Genomic DNA, 22,942 nt, shown 5'->3' with positions numbered 1-22,942 from the left:
ATCAATGACTATTGGATTTGGGGAGAAAAAAAGCTTTTCCTGGGGTTATTGAAATGTTTTTCTTTTGAATCTGTTAATATGGTGAATTGTATTTTTTTTTTAATGTTAGCCCAACCATATAGTAATGCTACCTCTCCTTTCTCTGACACAGGTCACTTATGTATACTTATTTATTTTTCTGATTGACCTGATTCTAGATTAGTTGACTTTATTGATTGCTAAAATACAGCTGTAATTTCTTTGGCTTTTCTGTTTTCAGCATTGTTGACTTCTGCACTGAAATCTCACTTTCTGTTTACCTTGGGTTTCATGTGTTGCTTTCTCTGTAGCTAGTGTAAAGGTGGTCACTAAGTCATTGACTTGAAGCATTTTCTCTTCTCTTGTACATTAATGCTATGAATTTCTGCATTGTCAGAAAACCACAAATTTTGGTGTTGTGTTTTCTCTTTAATTCCATTAAAAGTAACTTTTATTTTCTGTTTGTTTCGCTCAGTAACAACTATAATAGCTAATATTTATGAAGAGTTGACCACTGAGTACTTTGTTTTATAGCTGCTTTTGAGATACTAGAGATTGTGGGGTTGAAAAACCAGATAACTGGAATGCAAATCTGAGACCCCTTACTAGCCTTTGACCTCCAGTTTGCTATTGAAATTGTTCTAGCTTTGTCTTCCCTTCGGTACCATGAGAGTCATAGTTACCTTTAACCTGCTGGCCAGGAGACGGACGGTTGCCGTAGACATCTTTCCTGTCACTTCCCATATAAAAAGTCATTTTGAAATTGTGGTAGAAAGCTCTGCTTTTAATTATAAAGGTAATGAGATTTTTGTGATCCTTTTATCTGTAGTACAAAAGGAAGATTGCCTTTCTGTTACCTGTTTCAAACATGTAAGTTACCATAGTAAATCATAGGACAGAATTCCACAAGTAAGCAAAACCATTTACAACCAAAATGAGCTCTTAGACCACTGTGAATCAGAAGTATAAAGATAAGTGCAGAAGCAGGTCTATTGGAACAGCAGTTTCTAGGGGATAGAAAAGCTGCAAAAACCAAATGAAAAGTCATTCAGTAATAAGGGATCTGAAAGCCTTCATAACCCTTGGTCTAGTACCTCAAGTTATCAAGAAAAGGAAGAAACTGGTTTCTGTATTCTTGGCTTACCAAAGAGAATTGGGCAGTGTAGTTTATTAAGATTAACTTCTGCAAGTTCCTTTCTAGAGGATTGCTGACCCATGAAGGTCTGAGTAAGGAACCCGTGAACGCTGAGTAAGGAAATTTACTTACATCACACATTTCTCCAAGTCTTTGATGGGGTTGGGCAATGAACAACGCTGACTTTGAAGCCATAGTCGTCTTTAAAAAGAAGGTACTATAGCATCCACTTACGTTCCTTTTTAAGAGTAGCCTCTGTCCATTTTGAACATTTGTTTTAAACTCCTACTATATACCATATGGTTCTCCTTTAGATTTTTGCCTAGATCTTCTGCTAGTATTTATTTCAGCAGTATTTGGGCTCTATTATATGAAAAATTAGGAAAAAGGTAATTAATGCTTAGCTCATACATGTTTACTGCTATGAACTGCTTACTGTGAGAAGGCAGCATGAAGAAGCACACTAAAAAGCTCATTGGTAGAGTTCTTTTTGTTCTCAAGGAAATTTTAATTTCTGTCTGAGTTCCAGGAATTGCATGAAATTTTTCTCATCAAATTAAGTTGCCAAAAAGCCACCTAGGTAGATTATAGTTACAGCTGCAGAAATACTTTCACAGGAGCTTGGACTTACTAGGAAAAGAATGCCTCTGCATATGTTATCTGACCTTTATTAAAGGCATGACCATTATATTATTTCATGTATCTTCTAAAATCTAATACAAGAAGAACATTTTCTCTCTTTAGGAATTGTTATAATTACTTCTAACCCAGAGTAAAATTACATATGCCATAATGCAAGCCAAGAGCTAACAGTTCTTCTGATAGTGTAGGTAGCAGTCATTTTTACATGTATGCTTCTACTTTTTATGCTATAGTTTTCTACCTTTTTTAGCCTTATTGAACATATTTTACTCAAAGCCGTTTTACATTGCATTTTAGAAGAATATATTGGGGCTGGAGAGATGGCTCAGCAGTTAAGAGCACTGACTGCTCTTCCAGAGGTCCTGAGTTCAGTTCCCAGCAACCACTTGGTAGCTCACAACCATCTTCTGGCATGTAGATGTACATGCAGATAAAGCATACATATACATTAAATAAATAAAATTTTAAAAAGAAGAATATATTGAAAACTAACATTAAAATAATACAACAGCATGAGAGTGGCTATGAAGATACCTGTTAGTGTGGTGGGCTGTGCTCTGAACCCATCATATGGCATCTCCAATTTGAAGGGTTGTTCTGGAAGTGTAAAGAGTGTTTCTATTACTGCACAGTAGCAGGATCTGATGAAAACATTTTTTTTCCCTTATTTCTGTTTGGAAAGGGAATCTGTATGTGCTATTGCTGGGTATCGTTTTAGGTGTTTAAAAGGTTGTTTTTCTATAATCAAATGTCAGTTCAGTTGGTTGGCACCGCCCACCACCACCACCACCCCATAATTGCCTCAGGCTTCACACTAGCTCATTCCTCCTGCAGTGACTAGTTGACTAAGGGGAGCTAAGGCTACACAGTTGTCAAGAAGAAAACAGGCCATCTACCAAATGGATTGGGTTGGTCTTGACTGAGTGTTAAACCTGAATGGGAGTCCTAAAGAAATCAAATAGAAAAGCAACTTCGTACTAAGTAAGGGAAGCATACTACTATTTTTGTCAGCTTTTAGTATGCAGTTGTGTATGGGAAAGTATGGAAAAATTAACATTTCAAACAGTTATCAGAGCATTTAAATTAACACGAAAGACGCAGGTTTACATTGTTTTGCTTTAGTTCTAATTACTAATTATTTAATTACTTTTTATATATTGACATTGTATAACAGAAGCTTTTAGTTCTGCCTCTTTGTTTTTGATATGCTAATTTGTTTTGCTTTAATTATGTGAAGCATAATTGCAGAAAAAACTTAGTTCTCTTCATTATTGGTAAATGTTTTCATTAAATTCACTGTTTAAACAGTTATCAAGCATCCCATAAGAGTTCTCTCAGTTTTTAGTATCTTGAAATTACTGTGTTCTAAAGCATATTATCTGAAACTGATTGGGTTAAATGCTAGCAAACCATGATGGTTTAAAATAATCTTATTTTAATATATATTAATATAATAAATTAACATGTGAATGTCAGATGTATGAAATTATTTTGATAATCATTACTAACCATATCAGATTAACTGATAAAATTTAAAATGTTCACCCTCTTACTAATACAGACATTTCAGCTATGTACTTCAAAATATTATTTTGTATAATCTTGCCTCATTTTTAACTTAGATAAATCTTTGCAAATTCCTCTACCTCACAACTTTTGGGAACCAGCTTCTACAGTATTTTTCAACTTCATGAAAAGCTGAATGCTTTTTAGTAGTCCACATACTCTTGCTTATTAAATGCATGCTAAAACACCTGCTGTGCACTGCTATCGCTGTGGACACTATTAAGTAGGCAAGAAACAGATCTTCCCTAAAGAAACACAGTTGTCAAAGAGAAAGGCACCGGCCATAGCATGTTACAAGTGCTGTCAAGCACTATAGGCAAGGCACAGTGTGAGCAGGGCAGAAACAATCAATTGGTAGCCCGCCTCCTTGGGTCTCCTCTGTGACACAGGGTAAACACAGCAGGGAGATCAGTCAACAAGTTGTGGGCCTTGCTTCAGGGTCTGCCCTTGGGGTTCTGTGAGAGGCCTCTTTCAGTCTTCCTATCGGTTGTTTGAAATGGAAAAAAAGGAGTGTTAGGGGGACAGCAGCTTTAATGACATGAAGGAAGAACAAATAGATACAATTCTCCGTGAATTGTTGATCATCCCTATGTAGCCCTATGCTATCCCTCAAATCTCAGCACCTGAGTTTGAACTAGATACTCTGAGCAGCTAAACTAAGACAGTATGGGAAGTCTGTTTCTGCAGCAGTGCTTCTCACTGTATTGATCCTGCTTTTTAAGCATGGTAAGTGGAGAGACTGTGTGGCTTTTATTTTACCAAGGATACCAAGGAGACAGTTTTGTATTGGATGCAGAAGGACTTCATAAGCAGTTTGGCACAATCCTGGGGCTCATTTAAGGCAAAGGCCAGCTTTTAGAAGGTGATGCTAAGAATTGATGCTAAGGAGAAAAAGCTCAAGTACAAAGAAGAGATTTGTTGTTGTTTAATTTGGTTTTGTGGGGCTGGGGTGGAACACACAGATTTGCATATGCTGACAAGTATTCTACCACTGAGCAAAGTCCTAAGTTCTTATTGTTGTGTTTTATGCTAAGAAGGATTGAAGGGGAAAAAAAAAAATATGACCAGAAATACAAATAGGCTGAGAGGTAACTGCTGTGAAAACATGTGGGATTATTCTTAGCTTGACAGCAATTGTGATTCAGGAAAATAAGGATGCCAGGGTCAAGGTATATGTCTCAAAATGCCATGTGCTGCATGGCCCGGCAAGGGACTTTCTACTTAGTTTGGATTTACTCAAAAATTACATTAAAAGTTTTGGTTGTATTCGGAATCTTTTTTGTAAATTTAATGTATACAGGCTTAGTTGAATTAGCTCATCTTCATCTACTTTACTCTGAGCCTTCAATATTTCAGTAAAAGGTTTCTTCTAGAAGTTGAAAGTTATGGTAAGTTGCATGCAGCAACACAGGTCATTCTGACTGTCTAAATTAGACTAATATGCTATTTGTTAAATCCTAAACTATCACCGTTCTCTATTACTGTACCTAACCCCTCTTTGTGTTAAACAGAAACACAATGGGTTCATTTTTCATTGGCCATTGTTTCATGTCAGTTATCAGTGATTACACGTAGTGTTTAGCTTTTCCCACCAATTAAGTGCTATGTAGGGTTAAGATTTTTAGTTTTGCTGCTCTGAAGTTTATGAGCTCATTTTATTAACCTTTTGTAAAGCAGATGCTTTCTGATGCAGCACCTGGAAAGCTGAGAATTGTTCATGGAGATGTGCTGACATATAAAATAGAAAAGGCTTTTCCAGACAGGGTTCGGAGACAGTGGGAAGACGGTAAGTGCCTTTGATTTGGGAAGAGGGGTTGTTTGCTGTTTGGGTTTTTGTTTGTTTGTTTGTTGTGTGTGTGTGTGTATTTTGGTTTTCATCATTCATATCACAAATAATTGTTTCAGCTGTTGCATATCTATTATAATAAAGTGCTTGCTTTTATGTATTTCTATTAAAATTATCTGAACAGAGTTAAATAATGTGCATTGTAATTTTTTTATGCTTTCCTTCTTCCAAATGTTAGTTTTTTTTATTTTTTTATTTTTATTTTTTTAAGACAGGCTCTCACACTGTAGCCAAGGGTGACCCAGGACTCCTCACGTGGCCTAGGCTGATCTTGAACTTAAAAACCCTTGTGCCTTAACCTCTCAAGTGCTGGAATTGCAGGTGTGCACTACCATACCTGGTTTAGCTTTCCCTAATTTTAGTTTCCTTGTCTCATATCTTCAAGTTTTAGTTTCCATGCAAACAAACTTTATATTTTTATGATGCTATACAAAGTATTGTTACTATGTTGCAAACCAGGCCACCCACAGACCTTTATCTCCTTGTTCTTTGCCTTCATAGTGACTCTGACCAGCCAAGGCACTCTTACTTCAAGGACAGACATTTACTGGATACCTGCAATGTCCAGCTCCTAGGAAATCAAATAATGTAGGGCATATGGATCGCTAACAGAAACTCTCAGAATAAGCCACTCCTGTATCTTGGGCCTCCCCTGGGTCAGGCTCCTTCAGAGTAGCTTGTGTTTATAGTCTCCGCCTTCAAACTGAGCTCTCGGCACAGAGCCTGCAGTTCTGTCACTGGCCTGGCCCTGTTAGGGTCACAGTCGCTTGTCTGGGCCGTCCCTTTGGTTGTCGTCTATCGCCTTCAAGATGCTGTGCACCATCTTCCCATTATCAGCTCCACCATTCTCCTTGGCGCTTAGGAACGTACTCTTTTTCTTTTTTTTTTGCCAGTGCTTTGGAGGTTTGGTGTTTTGTTTGTAGTTTTTTGTTTTATTCTATTTTTTAACTCATTTCTTGTTTTATTCTGAGATTTTCTTTTTTGGCATCTTCTCATGTAAGGATTTGCATAGATTATTCGATCCCTGTGGTTTTATTTTCCATGTAAATATTTCAGACATTCAAATCTTAGGCCCAGCTTGTGTCCCCTCCTGGGCATCTGATGACCTGACAACCCATGGGTACTTTAACTCATATGTTTAAAGAAAATACCTTTTTCTTCAAAACACCTCATTTGGTAAACTTTCTTAGAACTTTTTCCTCAATAAATACAAAGCTAACTGTGAAAAAATGCATTTTAAGAGAAATGAAAAATACTAAGTTGTATCTTTCCATATGCCTTCATTTGATTCTCATAATATCTAATATATTTTATACTAAATTAAGATCATATTCAGAATATAATCTTGTACTCATTCCAAATTGTCTTCCTATCCCTACCAAACAGATCCTCCAAATGTACATATTATTGGAAATCTGCCTTTTAGTGTTTCAACTCCTCTGATTATCAAGTGGCTTGAAAATGTTTCTCTTAAAGATGGACCTTTTGTTTATGGGAGAACTAAGATGACGTTAACATTTCAAAAGGAGGTGGCTGAAGTAAGTCTTTTCTTTTTCTGGACATTTCATTGTCTGATCAAATTCCCAAACAAAATACTACTTTATATTTACCAATGTGTTTTCTAGCTAATACTTTTCCATTACAGACAGAAAAACCAACAAAAACTCATTGAAAAGTTAAGACGTAATGAAGATAACAGATATGCCTACTAGAATCTCCCATTGGAAACTATGAGTTATACTTGTCAGCCAAGGAAGGCAGTGTGGTCAGCACAAGGCCTACACTGCCATAGATAAAGTCCAGGAAAAATGAAACGTGCATGATGTTGGCCATCTTAAAACTGATCCTCTGCAGTCTTCAGGGTGATACTTAAAAGACAAGATAAATTTGATATTGAAAGAGAATCTCATTATCCAATACATAGAATGTTACTTGATCTTCACCCCAACACACACACCCCTCTCTGTGGTGCCTGCTCAGCCTGTATCCCATGGCCTAAGTATTCTAAGTTTACAAAGTGAACCTCCAGGGTGAACAAGGTCAGCTCTCAAGATTCAACAGAAAGGCGCAGCGTAAGAAGATCTGCATCCCATAACCTCACCTCACTCTAATTGCATATCCCTCTGCTCCCTAATACCAAGGTAATAAGGACTCAGTTTTGGATTGTTCCCTTCCATAGTCTTGCTACATAGATTTGTATCCACTCATGTCATATACTTCAGGTTTGTATACTCTTAAGCTTTATTTAAAAGCAATCATACAATGTGTGTGTACATTGTAAACAACTTAGTAGATACACACATATGCTCATAGTTATAATTTATTTACATAGCTCTATATCCTGCCCACTCTTTCACTATTGTAATCTGTGCAGTCTCATAGTTGAGGACCCAAGATTCATTTCAGTTCTTTAATATTATGAACATAACTGTTACGAGAATCCTTAGACTCAAGGGCAAACTTTGGATATGTGCCCAGAAGAAGTGGAAACGCAAGCTTCATTCTTGTTAGGTAATGCTAACCTATTTTCTGAAGTCATCAGGTCTTTATATTTCTGCCCAGTATGTACATGAGTTCATTTTGCTCCATGTTCTTGCCAGTTCCAGTTATTACTAGAGTTACACTTTTATTATCTAGAGGTATGATGTGTTGTACTATATTTTGTCTTTGCTGAATTTGGAAGACGTGGAGTACCATAGTATCTTTGGGTCACTTGAGTATTTTGCATTGAACTGCTTGCCCTGGCTGATCTTTCTGTTGGATTATCTTCTGTTTGCTGGTTTGAAGTTACTAACATTCTCTGTACTAGTTCCTTATTAGTGCAATGTACTGCAGATTACCTATCTCTATGCTCATATTATCATTGTGTTTTTACAGGGTCTTTTGAGAATCAGACTTTTATTTTTTTTTTTTTTTACTACTGTACATTAATTATACAAAATAATGGGCTTTGTTAATGACACTTTCACACACATATATAATGGATTTTGATTCTGTTTATACACAGACATGCCCCATTACCCTCTCATTCTCCATCCTTCTTCTGGTCTCCTTGAAGATCAGACAGTCTCCATTTTTTTTAATTTACTGATTTTTTATTTTATGTACATGGTGTTTCACCTGCATGTTCATCTGTGTGAGGGTGTTGGATACCCTGGAACAGGAGTTACAGACAGTTGTGGGCTGTCATGTGGGTGCTGGGAATTGAACAGGGTCTTCTGGAAGAGCAGCCAGTGCTCGTTACTGCTAAGCCATCTCTCCAACCCCCGACATTCTCCATTTTTTACTTTTGGTGTTTCATATCTTACTTGAGAAATCATTTTTAATGTCTTGAGATCATGAAGGTTTCTTTCTGTTCACTTTTCTATTCATAATCTACTTGGGATTGATTTTTGTGTACAGTAAAAGTAAGTTATGTTTTACTGTTGTTGGCACATAAATCGCAGCCCATTTATTACCATCTGCCCGTCAACTGGTCTCTTACGAGTTGCTCCCTGCAAACACCCACATAGGCACTGCTCTGATTACAGGCGCTGGGGAAATGATGAGATGTCCCAGCAGCAGCAGGCTGTGTGGGACAGAGGGGGAAGTTCTCAGGAAGACCCTCAGATCAGATCAGTTAAGACAGATGAATTTGACCAAACAACTGTTATGTTTACATGTATTGAAGAAATAGTTACACAAGTTTAGGAAAGTTTAAGACTGAATTACTGGTAAATGGGTAAGGTATCAAGTACAGAGGTGAAGCAGTAAAAGATAATACTTGGAAGGAGAGGACGCAGCTTAGTGGTTAGAGCGCTAGTTGTAATTACACCATATTGGTGGATTTGTTTTCCTCTGCTAGTGGGTCACTTGATATTTCTGTACTTGAACTACACCATAAAAATTCAAAACATTGAGCTCTTAATTCTTTGAGGAAAGAGCAGAGGAGCAGAGGCTGAAGTACTGGAGTCATATTTTCAGTGACTCAGCTGGCAGCTGTGGTTTTTAATGATAGTGTTTTGACTTCACCATAGGCAATTATTTTTCTTCAACAAAGGTTTATTTTAGTTGGACTTTTGCATGAATATTGAGTTCATATCAAGTCTATAATTTATGGAATGCATTAGAACTATGGGTAACTTTTGACTTTCTTATTTTTGTTGGTGAAAGTTTCGAGGGAAGATGGGGTAGGGGTATTGTCTAATGTATACTGTTTACTTGGAAACATAGTCATGAGTGTAGTCGTCTGTACTTCAGTCACAGAATGTACTTTTTAACCTCAACTTCGTTGTGAACTATAAAACAGAAACAAATAAGCGTCCTCCTCTTACTCCTCTCTCTCGGACTGTAGGACCTAAATGGAAGGATTTGGCCTAGGTGCGGCCATGTAAAAGGCCTCACAGCTCAGAAAATGAGTCAGACTGTGTGGTAGTAGTTGAGCGCTTAACACGTCGCATCTAACCTCTCTGTATAGTTAACTGGCTTAGAGGGCTTTATTGTCTTCCACGGGTTGTAGAGTACGTGAACTTAAACAGTTTCCCTGTTTTCAGTAGTCATGAGATTCAAGTTCTCCATTTGGCTAGACCTATCAGTTTTTAAAGCTGGTCCAACATCAACCTCTCTGTCTTCTACCATTTCCAGGAGACTTTAGCTGGTCTTACTCATCCCTCTTTTATGTCACCCCTCTATTATCATCATAATGTTCATTAGAATGTCTCTTGTTGGAAACTGTATAGCTTTTCAAGTACAAGTATAATTTTCATACTTACAGTTTTTTTTTTTTTTTTAGATGAATAACAGAAACAGACTAAAGTAAATACTGTCCTTGGGACTTCTTTCATGCCTTGTTTTTAAATCCTTAGAGTGATTTTTAAAACTTAAGGATTAGTGGTTTCCTTTTACTGAAAAATTAACTCATTTGGTGTCCTGGTCTTTTATTGTTAAAAATCAATTGAGCCTCCACCATCCTAGGTGTTCAGCTTCTGCCATAGATGCCTCAACCCCAATTTCCCTTCTTTTTGCTGGTCCACTTGCACCCATTCCTGCTCTCCTTAAATCTAATTTCCCGTCCCCTTCTACTCCACCCCCTCTCTCACCCAGTTCCCTCTCTTCCTCCACTTCCAATGTCTAATATTTCCCCTTCTTGGTATACAATTCAAGCCTCCTCCCTTGAGCCCTCCTTGTTACTTACCTTCTTTGGGTCTGTGGGTTGTAGCTTGGTTTTCTTATACTATATGATTTATATCCACTTATGAGTGAGTACATGTGTGTCTTTGGGGCTGGGTTACTTCACTGTGGATGGATATTTTCTGGTTCCGTCATTTGCCTGAAATTTTCATGATGTCTTTGTTTATAAAAGCTAAGTAGTATTTCATTGTGTAAATATATCAAAGTTTCTTTATATATTCTTCAGTTGAGGGAAATCTTGGTTGTTCCAGTTTCTGGCTATTACAAATACAGCTTCTATGAACATAGTTGAGCAAATGTCCTTGTAGTTTGGTGAAGCATATTTTGGATATATGCCCAGGAGTGGTATAGCTGTGTTTTGAGGTAGAACTATTCCCAGTTTTCTGAGAAACTGCCAGATTGATTTCCAAAGGGCTTGTACAAGTTTGCACTTCCACCAACAATGGAGAAGTGTTCCCTTTGTTCCACGTCTTTACCAACATGTGCTGTCACTTGAGTTTTTGGCCTTAGCCATTCTGACAGGTGTAAGATGGAAACTCAGAGTCCTTATTTGCATTTGCCTGATGACTAAGGATATCCTAGCAGTGGGGTATACCAAGACTGAAGGGGCCACATCCTGTAGCCAGGCAAGGCTTCAGTGGAGGGAGGGGCACACCAACCCACCCCCAAAACCATCCACTCAAAATTTCTCCTGCCTACAAGATGTGGATAAAAGATGGAGAATGAGGGAAAGGCCAACCAATGAATGGCCCAACTTGAGACCCACCGCTTGGGAGAGATACAGCCCTTGACAGTATCAATGAGACTCTGCTATGTTTGTAGACAGGAACCTAACATAACTGTCTTCTGAGAGGCTTCAGCTAGCAGATAATGGAAACAAAGGCAAAGACCCACAGCCAAACATTAGGGTGGGACTCACAAAGTCTTGTGGAAGAGTTAGGGGAAGGATTGAGGGAGCTAGAGAGGTTAAGGACACCACAAGAAGACCTACATAGCCAACTGACGTGGACCCATGGGGGCTCATAGAGACTGAACCACCAACCAAAGAACATGCACAGACTGGTGCTAGGCCCCTACATATATGAAGTTGATGGGATACTTGGTCCTCAAGTGGGTCCCCTAACAATTAGAGTGGGGTTTGTGTCTTACTTGGACTCTGTTGCTTCCCTCTGGATCCCGTATCCTTAGCAGGGCTGCCTTGTCTTGCCTCAGTGAAAGAGGAGGCACTTAGTCCTAATGCCAGTTGATTTGCCAGGGTGGGTTGGTATGGGGGAGGGGGAAGGGAAAAGTAGGTGGGAGGATGGCACTGGGAGGAAAACAGGGAATGGGTTTGTGATAAGGATGTAAAATGAACAAATAAATTAATGAAAAAAATCATCCTTTGATTGATTTTTGTGTTTCTAGCCTTACCTATGCTGTATTTAACAAAAAAAAAAAAAAAATGTAATACATATTTAATGGTTAATAGGCCATTAAAGTCTCAGGGTAGCTTTTAGTGTAAAATCTTCTCAGGCTTCCTGGATGTTTACTTGAGTTTTTTGCTCAATGGATTAGCAGTTCTGTGTGCTGCTGTATTCTGATTAAAGTCTAAGGCTTGTATTTTCATCTCCACAACCTGGCATATTTGCTATGGAGATTGAAGAGATCTAGATCATGGATTAGGACACCTCCCATCTAGATTATGGATTAGAACACCCCCATTAGTTGTTGTATGTCGATGAAGTAAGAAAATCTAACAGCAACTGCTTTAAAATGGCTGATGATGTCCTCCCATGTGCCTGACTTCAGACTTTTCAACATATTACCAGTATTTGTGATCTTGGTCCTAAGCCAAGGAGAGTTTGGAAATGTTCTTAAAGCCCAAGCACACAGAAACATGATCCATTTTAGAAAGATGAATAATCTCAGTCTTGCCCGTTTTTAAAAGATTTTCTACCCAGAAAGTCAAATTATATATATATATGTTTGGAGCCCTACATTTTGAACCATGCTAAAGTAGTAGTTGTCATTCCTACGCATTGTAGGTGTATATGTAGGCACACACAGAAATCCTAAGGTTTTTATGTAAACACCAACAGACCATGCTTGCTTTTGCCACTTTATGATCTATATTCTATTGGGAGGTGTAACCTGTGCCAGTAATCCCTGGTACTCATTTTAATGGTTACTTCATATTCCTTTGGCAAAATTATTAGCCATTCACATGTTAGTGGAATTATACTGTTTCACTTTGGGGATAATGTATATATTCTTGTGTTAAGTATATATGCTGTGAAACTTCAGCTTTTATTGCCAAATTATTGTCTAACATGCTTATATATCAATTTCTGCCCTTTCTGTTTCACTGTTGTGCATAGAATCTCTGTAGCTTCTAATACTTTACATTCTTGACTAGTTCTTTTTAATATACCTTTTGAGTGTGAAATTATGGATTGTTGTGGTTTTAATTTGTACATCTCTTCTTTGTTATAAGTGCAACATAGTTAATTGTTATAACTCATTTATTTGTTCTGCTGTGATTTTCCTTATCAATCTTATAGTTGCTTATCTTATGGTTATTAATGCCTAGTATGTAGGCATCTCATTTGTATTGTGAATACTAATGCTTTGACCCTCTAAATACATTCTTAAGCTATGAAATATCTTGATAGTGTTTTGATTGGACACAATAATTTTAACAGAAAAATATATACATCTTTTGTAGCTTCTGCTCTTGCATCTTTAAAACATTTTTTTCCACTTTGAAGTCATATATACTACTTTCAAAAGACTTAAATTTTATTTTCATTCATTATTAATTCCTTTACAGTTTGTCTTTTGTTTTGGTACAAAGTTGGGGGCCTTCTTTTTCCTCTTATAAGTGCTTAATTACACCTATACCACTTAATGAATAGTCTGTCCTTATCTTTTGTTTAGAGATTCACATCTCTCATGTATCAGATAGCCACATGTGCTTGGGTCTGTGTCTAAGACTTTTGCCCTAGTGGGCTGTTCATGTTTGTAGCAGTAGTGCCGTATCTATGATATCAGGTAAGGTGAGTCTCCCATGAGCATTGTTAGTATTAGTCAGGAGTGTCTTGGACATTCTTAATACTATATAATTTTTATCTGAAGTTTAATTTTACATATACATAGAAATTGAAGTTCTCTTTAGAAATCTGGTTGAGATTTTGATGCAAATTGCATTTATTTATCAATTTGTTATATACTTTAGTTCATTTTAAAATAAGTATTTGGTTTAAAAGAAAAAGACCTAATTTTTTGCATAAATTATTTTGTCAAGAACAGCCTGTATTTCAAAGGCTCTTGAATATTCAAGGTTTTGTTATATTTAAGGAAATGCCTTTAAATTATCTTTATAGTTCTTTGTTATTTGCTAATTTCTTCATAAAATGTTCATTGACTAGTTGCTTTGCACATGACTTTCTATTATAGAATATAATAGTGGCTTGGAAATCTCCGACACTAGTAGTTTGCCTATGTGACTTTTTTCAGTGCTTTATACATGATATATGACTTTCTGTTATAGAAAATAATAGTGGCTTGAAAGTCTCTGACAGTCACTAGTAGCTTGCCTGTGATTTTTTTTTTTTTTTTTAGTACATTACACCTGATAAAATTGATACTTCTACAGTATGTCTTGGCTAATAATAATGTTTGTTTCCTAAGTCCACATGTTTTATGTCAGATAGCATGGAAGTGTGTGTGTGTGTGTGTGTGTAAAATATAATTTGTCATTAAAAATTTTGGCTCCTTTCTGTCTACTCAGATGGGATTAACTATTTGCTTAACTTTTGGTCTTTTGTAGAGACTTGTAGCCACTACAGGAAGCAAACAGCGTAGTCGTCTTTCCATTATGGCCCAGCACCTCTGCAATGTTAAACACCTCTTTACAATTCCAGGAAAAGCTTTTGTTCCCAAACCAGAGGTAAGTATTTGCTTCTTTATGTTAGTATATGAGTGTGAATTTCTTCACTGAAGATACTTCATAGAAAATGATCTCTAAGATCTAAAAGTTAATGTGCAGATTATATCATAACTGTTTTTCTTTTACTTCTCTTGAATAAGAACTGCAAAAAAAATCACATCTTTTGGTTTTAGTTGTGTGTGTGTGTGTCTGTCTTATCTTTACACACACACACACACACACGCTTGTGAGGACCTACATCTCATAGTGTGAATGTGGAGGTCAAAGGACAACTTTGTGGAGTGGGTTCTTTTTTCACCTTTAAGTGGTGGCCATGCTTGGGCCTTTACCCACTGAGCCATCCCACCAGCCCCACAACAGTTTCTTACTTAAAGAGCTCTTACTGCAGCTGTTCTCTTCCCTTCAATCAGGTGATAAGATGTCAAGGTTTATATGGTAGCAGCAGTCACCATCACTATCATCACTGCCTTCTACTCTTAAAGTGTCCTATTAATGCAAGTTAAGGTACATGGTCAACAGTCCTTAAGAAAGTAAGTGAAATATTTTTGTGGTTTCTGAGAGAGATTGAACCAAACTAGACATTTATTTATTGTAAATATTTTTGGCAACATTTTTAATCTGGTGTGTATTTTAGCAAAATTCACTATTTGATAGGTTATTAAAGAATATAAAGCCTGCAACATCAGCACCAACTGGGACAAGTATCCAGTACACAGAACATGGGGCATAAATTATGTCCAGATCACAGCTGTGCATTTGTGTGCATGTATCTATGTGTATATGTGCACATACATGCATAAGTGGTCATTAAGTTAAAGTTAAGCATGATTTTAAAAAATATTTTGGCTTTTATAGTGTTAATAAGTTAAACCATAATTTGTTAAAACTCAACTACTGATAATGAACCAGACAGTCTTTTGCTGCAAGGCTCGCCCTGTGCATTGTTCACAGCATTCCTGACCACTTCCCACTGGATTCCAGAACCATTGTCTCAGTTGTGACAACCCAGAATGTCTTCAGGCACTGTTACATGTGCCTTGTATGCTAACCTCACCCCATTGAAAACCAGGGGAGAGAAGGAAAAGCTGCCTGTGCCTTGAATACTTCCTGTATAGCATTTCCTTCAGTCTTCACTCTGCTGTGCCAATGGCTCACTTCCCTGTCAGTATTTCCAGTCCATAAAGAAGTGACCTTTATTTGGTATAAAGCAGCTGCTGCTTGAGTTTTCAGACATTCCTGTGTCTTCTTTTTAAGAAGAAAGTATCTGAGGTAAATAAAGTATCACCTTGACTATATTAAATGACATTTTACATAGTATTCTGGGCCACACAGACTATCTAAATCCTGATCCATTAAGTAAAATGAGTAAACAGTACGGGGATCAAAGCAGGCCAGTCACACTATTTGCTTATAGATCTTTATTGGGAATCTTAAGATAAAGTTTTGTTTCTCTAGGAAGTATTTGACTACCAACAAGGAACTATATTTTAAGTAATCATTAAAACTTCTAGTGAAATGGTCCCCTTTGTTCTTTTATGAAGTAGCACCTTTTTATTTTTGCTGTCCTATTCTAACATAACCGTTATAGAGCATGAAGATGTATTAACGTATTTTTCTCTTTTCTGTATACACAAGTGAAAATTACTCATATAAACACTCTTCTCACTTAAGTTATTAGTGTGCAATCTTTTTTCTTTCAGCAGCTGAATTACGAACAATTAGTAAGCATAAATTAGCAAATAAATAGATTACAGGAAGAACTACAGTGTTTCTTTGCACCTATGAAAAGTCCAAATTTTTGTTAGAATCTTTGAATTACATGTCATAATTTATATGCATGTTTTAAAAACATTCTTTATACTTTAAAACTTATTTTACTTCTGTTAATTAGCTGAAGATGCTCATTTATAAGAGAATAGTGCTTTTGTTAAATTTGAGGAAAAAAGTATGACTTACAAGTAACTAAGCTGAGCATCGTAGAACATATCTATAAGACCTTCCGCCCCCCCCCAAAAAAAAAAAACACGAAGTCTCAAAAGAAAAAAAAAGTAACTTAGTCAAATAATAATAAATGTGAGATTCATTGAGATGGGGTAAATCTAAATAATTGGAGAAATGCACTTAACTGTTGTTCTAAGTGCAGAATAGAGGGCCGTCCTGGGCTAATTTAAAGCTCTCAGGGCTCTTGGTACCTGACTTGTACTAAAAAAGTACCATATTTTAGTTTGTGTTTATATTTGGCTTTTTTGTGCTGCTACTGTAGCATCTACCAGTTCATTAATTCTATCTAATCTTAGTTTGCAGATATTATCTAGAACATATGAAAAATTAGGATGGAAGTTGGGACTTAGGGCAGATGGCTTGGGCAATGCCTGTGTGAGTTCATTTCCTCTGTTTCTGGGGTCTCCTCCACATCCGTGGCTTTAAAACAGAAGCAGGTTACTCAGACATCGCCTACCAGAGGACAAAAATAGACGGTACTCTTGATTATCATCCCTTGGTGATGGTGTTGATCAAGAATATTTTTGAACTTTGTAATTAAGAAAAAACTAATCTAAAAGATATATCAAAAAGTTATCTTTAAAAGTAAATTAATGGTGTCACCCATTGCTTTATTAATATAGTCAGACTCTCTATTACATATTTTTAAATAAAATATGAATACAATAATGGGAAAATAAAGAAATTGAAGACGTATAATTGTATGTGGTAGTTTGTTGGCATTTTAAAGTACCTCATATTTTTTTTAAATATTTTGTACTCTTTGTACAAGAAGTTAAGCATAAGTGTGGTTTCTTTTCTTCATTCTAATGAAGTTTCAGCAGTCTCCCAGAAGCCTCACTGCATATTCATTGCACAGCCCTTTACACGTAATCCTTTAGGTTGTGTGCTAACCTGTTCTTTGGCTGCCAGGTAGAGGTATATTTCTGTTTGGGAGGATAGATCCATGGTTCTGGGTTCCTTTTTATATAAGAAATGCAGAAAATAATACCAGAGATAAGTAGTAGCATTGCCGAAATGAACCCAATATAGACGGCTCCTCCAGGTTCGTATTTGTTGCTTTCTGGAACAGTCAGATCTAGAAAGTTTACTATGATCTCCTTGGTGTACCACACTGTTGGGATTAAACCAGAGATCCCTGCAGTGATGAAGCAGACTCCTCCAGCAAAGGAAATTTGACTCTTGGTGTGTATGTCCCCTCCTAAGTGAGTGCATTTCATTCCTACTATAGAAGTACAAATCCCCAAAGCAGACAGAACACAGGACAGGACCATGGTGGCCCTGGCCGTCTGCACGTGGATGGGGAGTGACAGAATGGAGTATTTCAGAGTGCAGCTGAACATCCCAGTGCTGTACCACGTGCAGTCCATCCACAGCCCATGCACCTGTACAATAGCAGTTACAATGTTGGAGCCCATGTCTGCATTAACCTTCCAGTTTGGCAGCAGAGTGGCAGTGAGTACTCCAGAGACTCCAGTCAAGGCCAGGATGAAAGCAAGGAGCTGGAGGCCTGCTGAGGCCATGATGTTACTCTGTTCTTACTTCTTACTTCTGTTCTCCTAGACAATCCCAATGGTTGATTGTGGTATGTGTTCAGATCGGCAGCTAGTTCTGTGCAGTTGAAAACCAAATAACAAAAGCTATGGAAAGAAGCAAAATCAGGATTGGAGGAGGAGGAAGAATAAGAAAACAAAAAGGTTTCACACAGCCAGAACACTCCTGAATAGCACTCTTTTTACCATGCTGCATGCATATACACACACAGGCACACAGAGCAGATGAGGGTGCTGCGGTCTCAGAAAAAAGTTCATAGTGGGCTTGGAAAATGGCATTCTTCTGAGTGATTATCACGAGCAGTGTTTGATTTGTAGCATAGGTAAAGTTATCCAGGTAAGACCCTAAGCATGCTGAAAACGTCTGTGAAGTGGAGGCGCCAACTTGTATGGCAGTTTAGACACTTCAAATTGTAGCTGTAGTATCTGATACAGAATTCTTTATAATTTTAAACAATAAAAAGCCTCAAATCTACCTCCTCCAAATAATAATATTAGAAGAGTTAAGAGTTAAGTTTGAATTAAAGCTTTATTCAGCACACACCATGTATGAGGCTTATGACTGAGTATATTGTTTGAAGGAGAAAAGAAAATAGAAGGACTTTAGAGTTCTGCACAATCCTTACCTAGATTAACATTTGTTCAGCTTCATGTCCCTGGAACTAGCTTATGAAAATATAAGATCCTTTCTCCTTGGAACCAGAATGCTTCCCAGTTATAAGCAAAGGGGAGTGTTCAGAACTGCAAAACTGACTCCCCTGAATGATTTAGAAGCAATGACAGAAAATCTTGAAAGTCCATGCAGGAAACAGCCATATGGTTGGCTGTAGGTAAAAATAATACCACTATCCCTTTTTTTTACTTTGTAGCTGGCTTAACAGAAACAAAAACTACTTGTTAATTTCCATCTTCATATTCCTGTTCCACCATTATGCACTTCATCTGATAGCATTTACTGCTTTCTTTGCGATAAATATGATTGTCTCTATAATGTTACAATATTGGCAGTTTTTTTCTTTCTGAAATAATTAATGATGCACTGCAGTGACTGTTATGAATGATTCCTATGCAAGCTTAATGCACAAATGGGCACTGTCGGCCTCTTCAAACCAAATGGCTTGTAGGTGGTTCTTGGTTTCTTGTCATTTCTCTGGACTTAAGTATCCTTCTGGAAAACGGGACATTTTGGTTTTTCTTTTTTCTTCCTTCCTTGGACTAACTTAATTTTCTTAGAATCCTAGAGCTGAAGGAAACCTCAGCTGTAATCTTGGGTGTGATTATTTTGTCTGCCATGGTCTTCTGCAGGGCTGCCAAGTGTAGCTCTTTGTCTCCTCCCACCTCCTTTCATCCTCTATGTCCTTCCTGTCACTTTGTGTTTCCCACTGTAGTGCTACATCAGAGACAGAACATCTGTCTTCTTTATGCCTGTCCTCTCTAGGAGAGCTAAGGCCTGTGTAGGGTACCAGCAGGACAAATGCTTTGGCTTTCCTTCTCACATAGAGACTGAAGAATGGCTTCCACTAAATACTTGAAGTGAAACTAATCTGGGCCTGTGGGAAGTACAAACCTGCCATGTCAGTAATTGAGTCTCTAAGACATCATCTCGTATTCTGCCTGAATTGAGTTCTGTTTTGTTGGTCCCCCAATTTTAGGGAAGGGTTTCCCTGGAAATTTACACTCTTGAGTCGGCCTGTGTACAAACGTAGTGATCTTAGGACTTAATCTGCTGGCGGGCAGTTTGCTTCATTTGTTTTCCAGATTTCCCAGCTCTACCCAAAGCAGAAGAGAAGTGAAAGGCCTGGGGAGGGCAAGCACACGTGCACACTTTTCTAACAGCTCTTGTGCCTGCCAGGGCCAGGCTGACAGGCTGTCTCCGTTTCCAGCCGTTGCGATCGCTGTCAGCACTGCCTAAGGTTTGACAGGATAACTTATTTGTTGATCAGTCTGTATCTGTTTTCCATTATAGCCCTTTCCTTTCCATCAGACAATACATTTTCTAAATTTTGGTGTCATGTAGAGCTGCAGTCAGTTGTCATAATTAAATAGTCCGGGCAGCAGACAGTCAAAAAGCAAGTAAATACTAAGACATTGCATCTAGTTAGCACAACACTGCTTGTTACACAAGATGACTTCACATCCTTCTTGTGCATAGAGAATTATGCAAAAAAAAACCCTGTTCTCTCAAGTGAAGGTCACTTTGTACAAATGCACTGGCATTCTCTGTTGCACTAGGGGCTCTCCTTTTCAGCCACAGGTGTGATAGCATGCTCCCTCAAATTTCTGTCTGGAGGAGAATCAAGGCCCACTTAGTTCAGCAACTGTAACAGCAGCAATAAGGAAATGTGAAAGGGAGGGGCCACAGGTGGGAACTTGAATATTTACGGAGAACACATTTCCCAAACACATCACATGGAGAACAGCCTAAAAGTTTCTAGTTTATGAACTGCTTGCCAAAATAAAGTCTGTAGATTGTTTTTTTCTAAATTCAAAGCCAGTTTTCCAGAAGAGATTCAATCATACCAAAAATATTTTTAAACAGATTCAATGAACTATTTAAATTTGAGTTTAAACTATGTAAATGAAGCAATGCCAAAGTTCTGTACTTAGCTGCTGGAATTATCTAGAAGCATTCCATACCTTTTGCCGGTAGCCCTCACAGCCTTAAGTGCACTCTGAGTCGACTCCAGGTGTCTTCAGTGTCTGGTGCGGACAATCCGCAGGGAGAAAGCCAGTTCTGAGAATCTGAACAGTGCCGGTGAAGTGCCGACAAGTTGACGTGAAAATAATAAATAAAGAGCTACTTAGAGATGAGAGGAGAAAACTGCTGATGGTGCCAGAAGATAAATACCAGGTTCTCTCTCTCTCATTTTTTGAGCTGTGGGAGAATTAAGAAAAGAGAGGCGGGGAAGGGAGGGAGTTGCTGTTATAACAGGATTTGTTGAAACCTGAAAGCTGAAAATGCTTTTGTGTTGCTGTGTACAGAGGAGGGATTATTTGGGTGCTCACAAAAAGGCTCTCTTTTCTTTTAATATTATGGTTTAGTCACAGAGTTATAATTTAGTTTTGAATTTTTGTCTGTGTTGGAAGATACAATTTTTATATCCCTCAGTTAAAGAATGCCATCTGAAATATTTTTAACTGGATTGTGCTTTGCACATGATAGTTAAGACTATCACTTTAATCTTTTATTCAGTTGCTCTTGTCTGTGAAACTAAGACTCCAAGAATTGTTAACTTTTAAAAACCACTCAGAAGAATTTTTTCTTTAAAATTTTTATTTAATAAAAGAAAGTGCAGCAACAGCTTTTCACTAGAATGTGATCCAAAAACCTACAGGTATGTTTGTTCTACCTCAAATCTTTTTCTGTCCCCTGAAAAAGAGTCTTGCAGGTAACTGTAAGTTAGGCTCTAGAGAAAAAGAAGAAATTGTACGAAATGATGTAATGAAGCATGGCAGAAAACAGCTTTGGCCAAGAACGTTTAGACAGATGCATTTCAGCCCTTTTAGGTTATCTTTTTTTCTTAATAATTTTATAACTTATAAATTGCATGGCCACTGGACAAAAAAGTAACCTTTTGATTATATTTTTAAATTTTACAACATTTTTAATAGTTGTGTTTTTTTTTTTTTCATACAGTATATTCCAGTTATGGCTCCCCTCCCAGATCATTCCCACATCCCTACGCACCCAAGTCTACACCCTTTCTTTCTCTCTTTCTCATTAGAATACAAACAGGCATCCACAAAAAGTAATAAATAAGATTTAAAACTAAGCCATGCATTGGTGGCACAAGCCTTTAATTCCAGCATTCAAGAGGCAGGCAGATCTCTGAGTTCGAGGCCAGCCTAGTCTGTAGAAAGAGTTCTGGGACAGCAGGGCTACACAATGAAACCCTGTCTCAGAAAAACCAATACTACTACTACTACTACTACTACTACTACTACTACTACTACTAATAATAATAATAATAATAATAATAATACAAACCAGAATAGGACAAAACAAAACAAAAAAAAAAAAAAAAAAAACAAGAAAAAGCACAAACCAGATGCTAAGACATGTCAGACATGTTAGTATTTTCTTTAAAAATAGTTAATTATAAAATGTGTTCCAAATGTTTGGGATTTTCCTAGTGTTTTGTTGTTTCAGCATACTCTTCCGACTTTGGCATTTAGCAATACTGTTTTTCTCGGTTAGAAATCTAATGTCTGGATTTGTTTAAGCTGCAATGCCCTTTAATAAAGATATGCAAATGGTGGCTGGGGTATAGTTTACTTATAGGCATGAGAGGTAACAACTGTTATTACTGTAGCTTCAGAAGCAGCCTGGCGGCTCCTTTCAGCAGTTTGCTTGACTTCTTACAGGCCTGTTAAAATGCAGACACTTTTTTTTTAGTTAGCAGATGAGAGATGGACTTACTTCCTCTGGGTTATGAAAGCCTGCTGAATGAAGCTTAAGTTCCAGGAGCATATTTGGAAATGTAATGAAACATTATCAGCTTCCAATGTGGATATTGAAGAGAAGTCTTGAAGTCCAGAGACTCTGTTCTAAATAAATCTTATGCCACGTTAGCTTAAGGCCTTCCCCGTGACCTTTGAAGTTGTGCTTCCATCTGCTGACCTGACAGGACTGGATTTATAGATATGCAAAACTGTCCCCTACCTTCCCCAAATATACTCTTCTATGTATGTAAGTCAGCACTTCCTCCTCTTGGCAAGCCTCAAATCCTAAATGTCATTATTTCTGTACACAGCATACATTCATTCAGCAAACTGTTTTGGTTTTTTAACTAGCTTAAAACCTGTCCAACTTTGCTGTGTCTCAGCAATGTGGCAGTGTAGCCCTGACATGGGGAAGGCCTCTGTCCACGTGATCACACCAGGGCTCTTGAGCCAAGCTTGATCCTGGTTTGTAGTGGGGCCTAATAAAATATTAGGAGAAAATTTCATCACTGCTTTTCAATGTATAAAATATTAGCTAAGCTATAAATTGCTTTTGAATGGTCAAAAATAAATTTAATCATTCCTAAACAAGACTAGAATTTCTCAAGTAATTTTGAAAGTCTTTGGTTCAGCATCTTTAG

General features: G+C 37.5%; 2 protein-coding genes across 4 annotated transcripts in view; one reads left to right on the top strand and one right to left on the bottom strand.

The window, feature by feature from the left end:
• Tfb1m (transcription factor B1, mitochondrial) overlaps positions 1 to 22,942 on the top strand; it is a 39,877-nt gene that overhangs the window by 7,663 nt on the left and 9,272 nt on the right. For 2 of the 3 annotated variants that reach the window (XM_055615994.1, XM_055615996.1), the window contains exons 3-5: positions 5,036 to 5,147; positions 6,594 to 6,745; positions 14,185 to 14,304. In XM_055615994.1, the coding sequence (XP_055471969.1) occupies positions 5,036 to 5,147; positions 6,594 to 6,745; positions 14,185 to 14,304 (384 nt within the window). The remainder of the gene's footprint in view (positions 1 to 5,035; positions 5,148 to 6,593; positions 6,746 to 14,184; positions 14,305 to 22,942) is intronic. The other variant, XM_055615995.1, reaches the window with a different exon arrangement.
• Cldn20 (claudin 20) lies at positions 17,169 to 17,828 on the bottom strand. The gene has a single exon (XM_055615997.1). The coding sequence runs from the start codon at positions 17,826 to 17,828 to the stop codon at positions 17,169 to 17,171; it is 660 nt and encodes a 219-aa protein (XP_055471972.1).

The sequence above is a fragment of the Psammomys obesus genome, unplaced genomic scaffold, assembly GCF_907164565.1.
Source record: "Psammomys obesus unplaced genomic scaffold, mPsaObe1.curated_primary_1811, whole genome shotgun sequence".
Classification (NCBI taxonomy): Eukaryota; Metazoa; Chordata; class Mammalia; order Rodentia; family Muridae; genus Psammomys; species Psammomys obesus.
The sequence above is the reverse complement of the archived record's forward strand: the minus strand, read 5'-3'. Positions and strand labels throughout refer to the sequence as shown.

Bases quoted from the DNA above. Each gene is read 5' to 3' on its own strand.
- Cldn20 (XM_055615997.1), bottom strand. From the start codon at position 17,828: ATGGCCTCAGCAGGCCTCCAGCTCCTTGCTTTCATCCTGGCCTTGACT.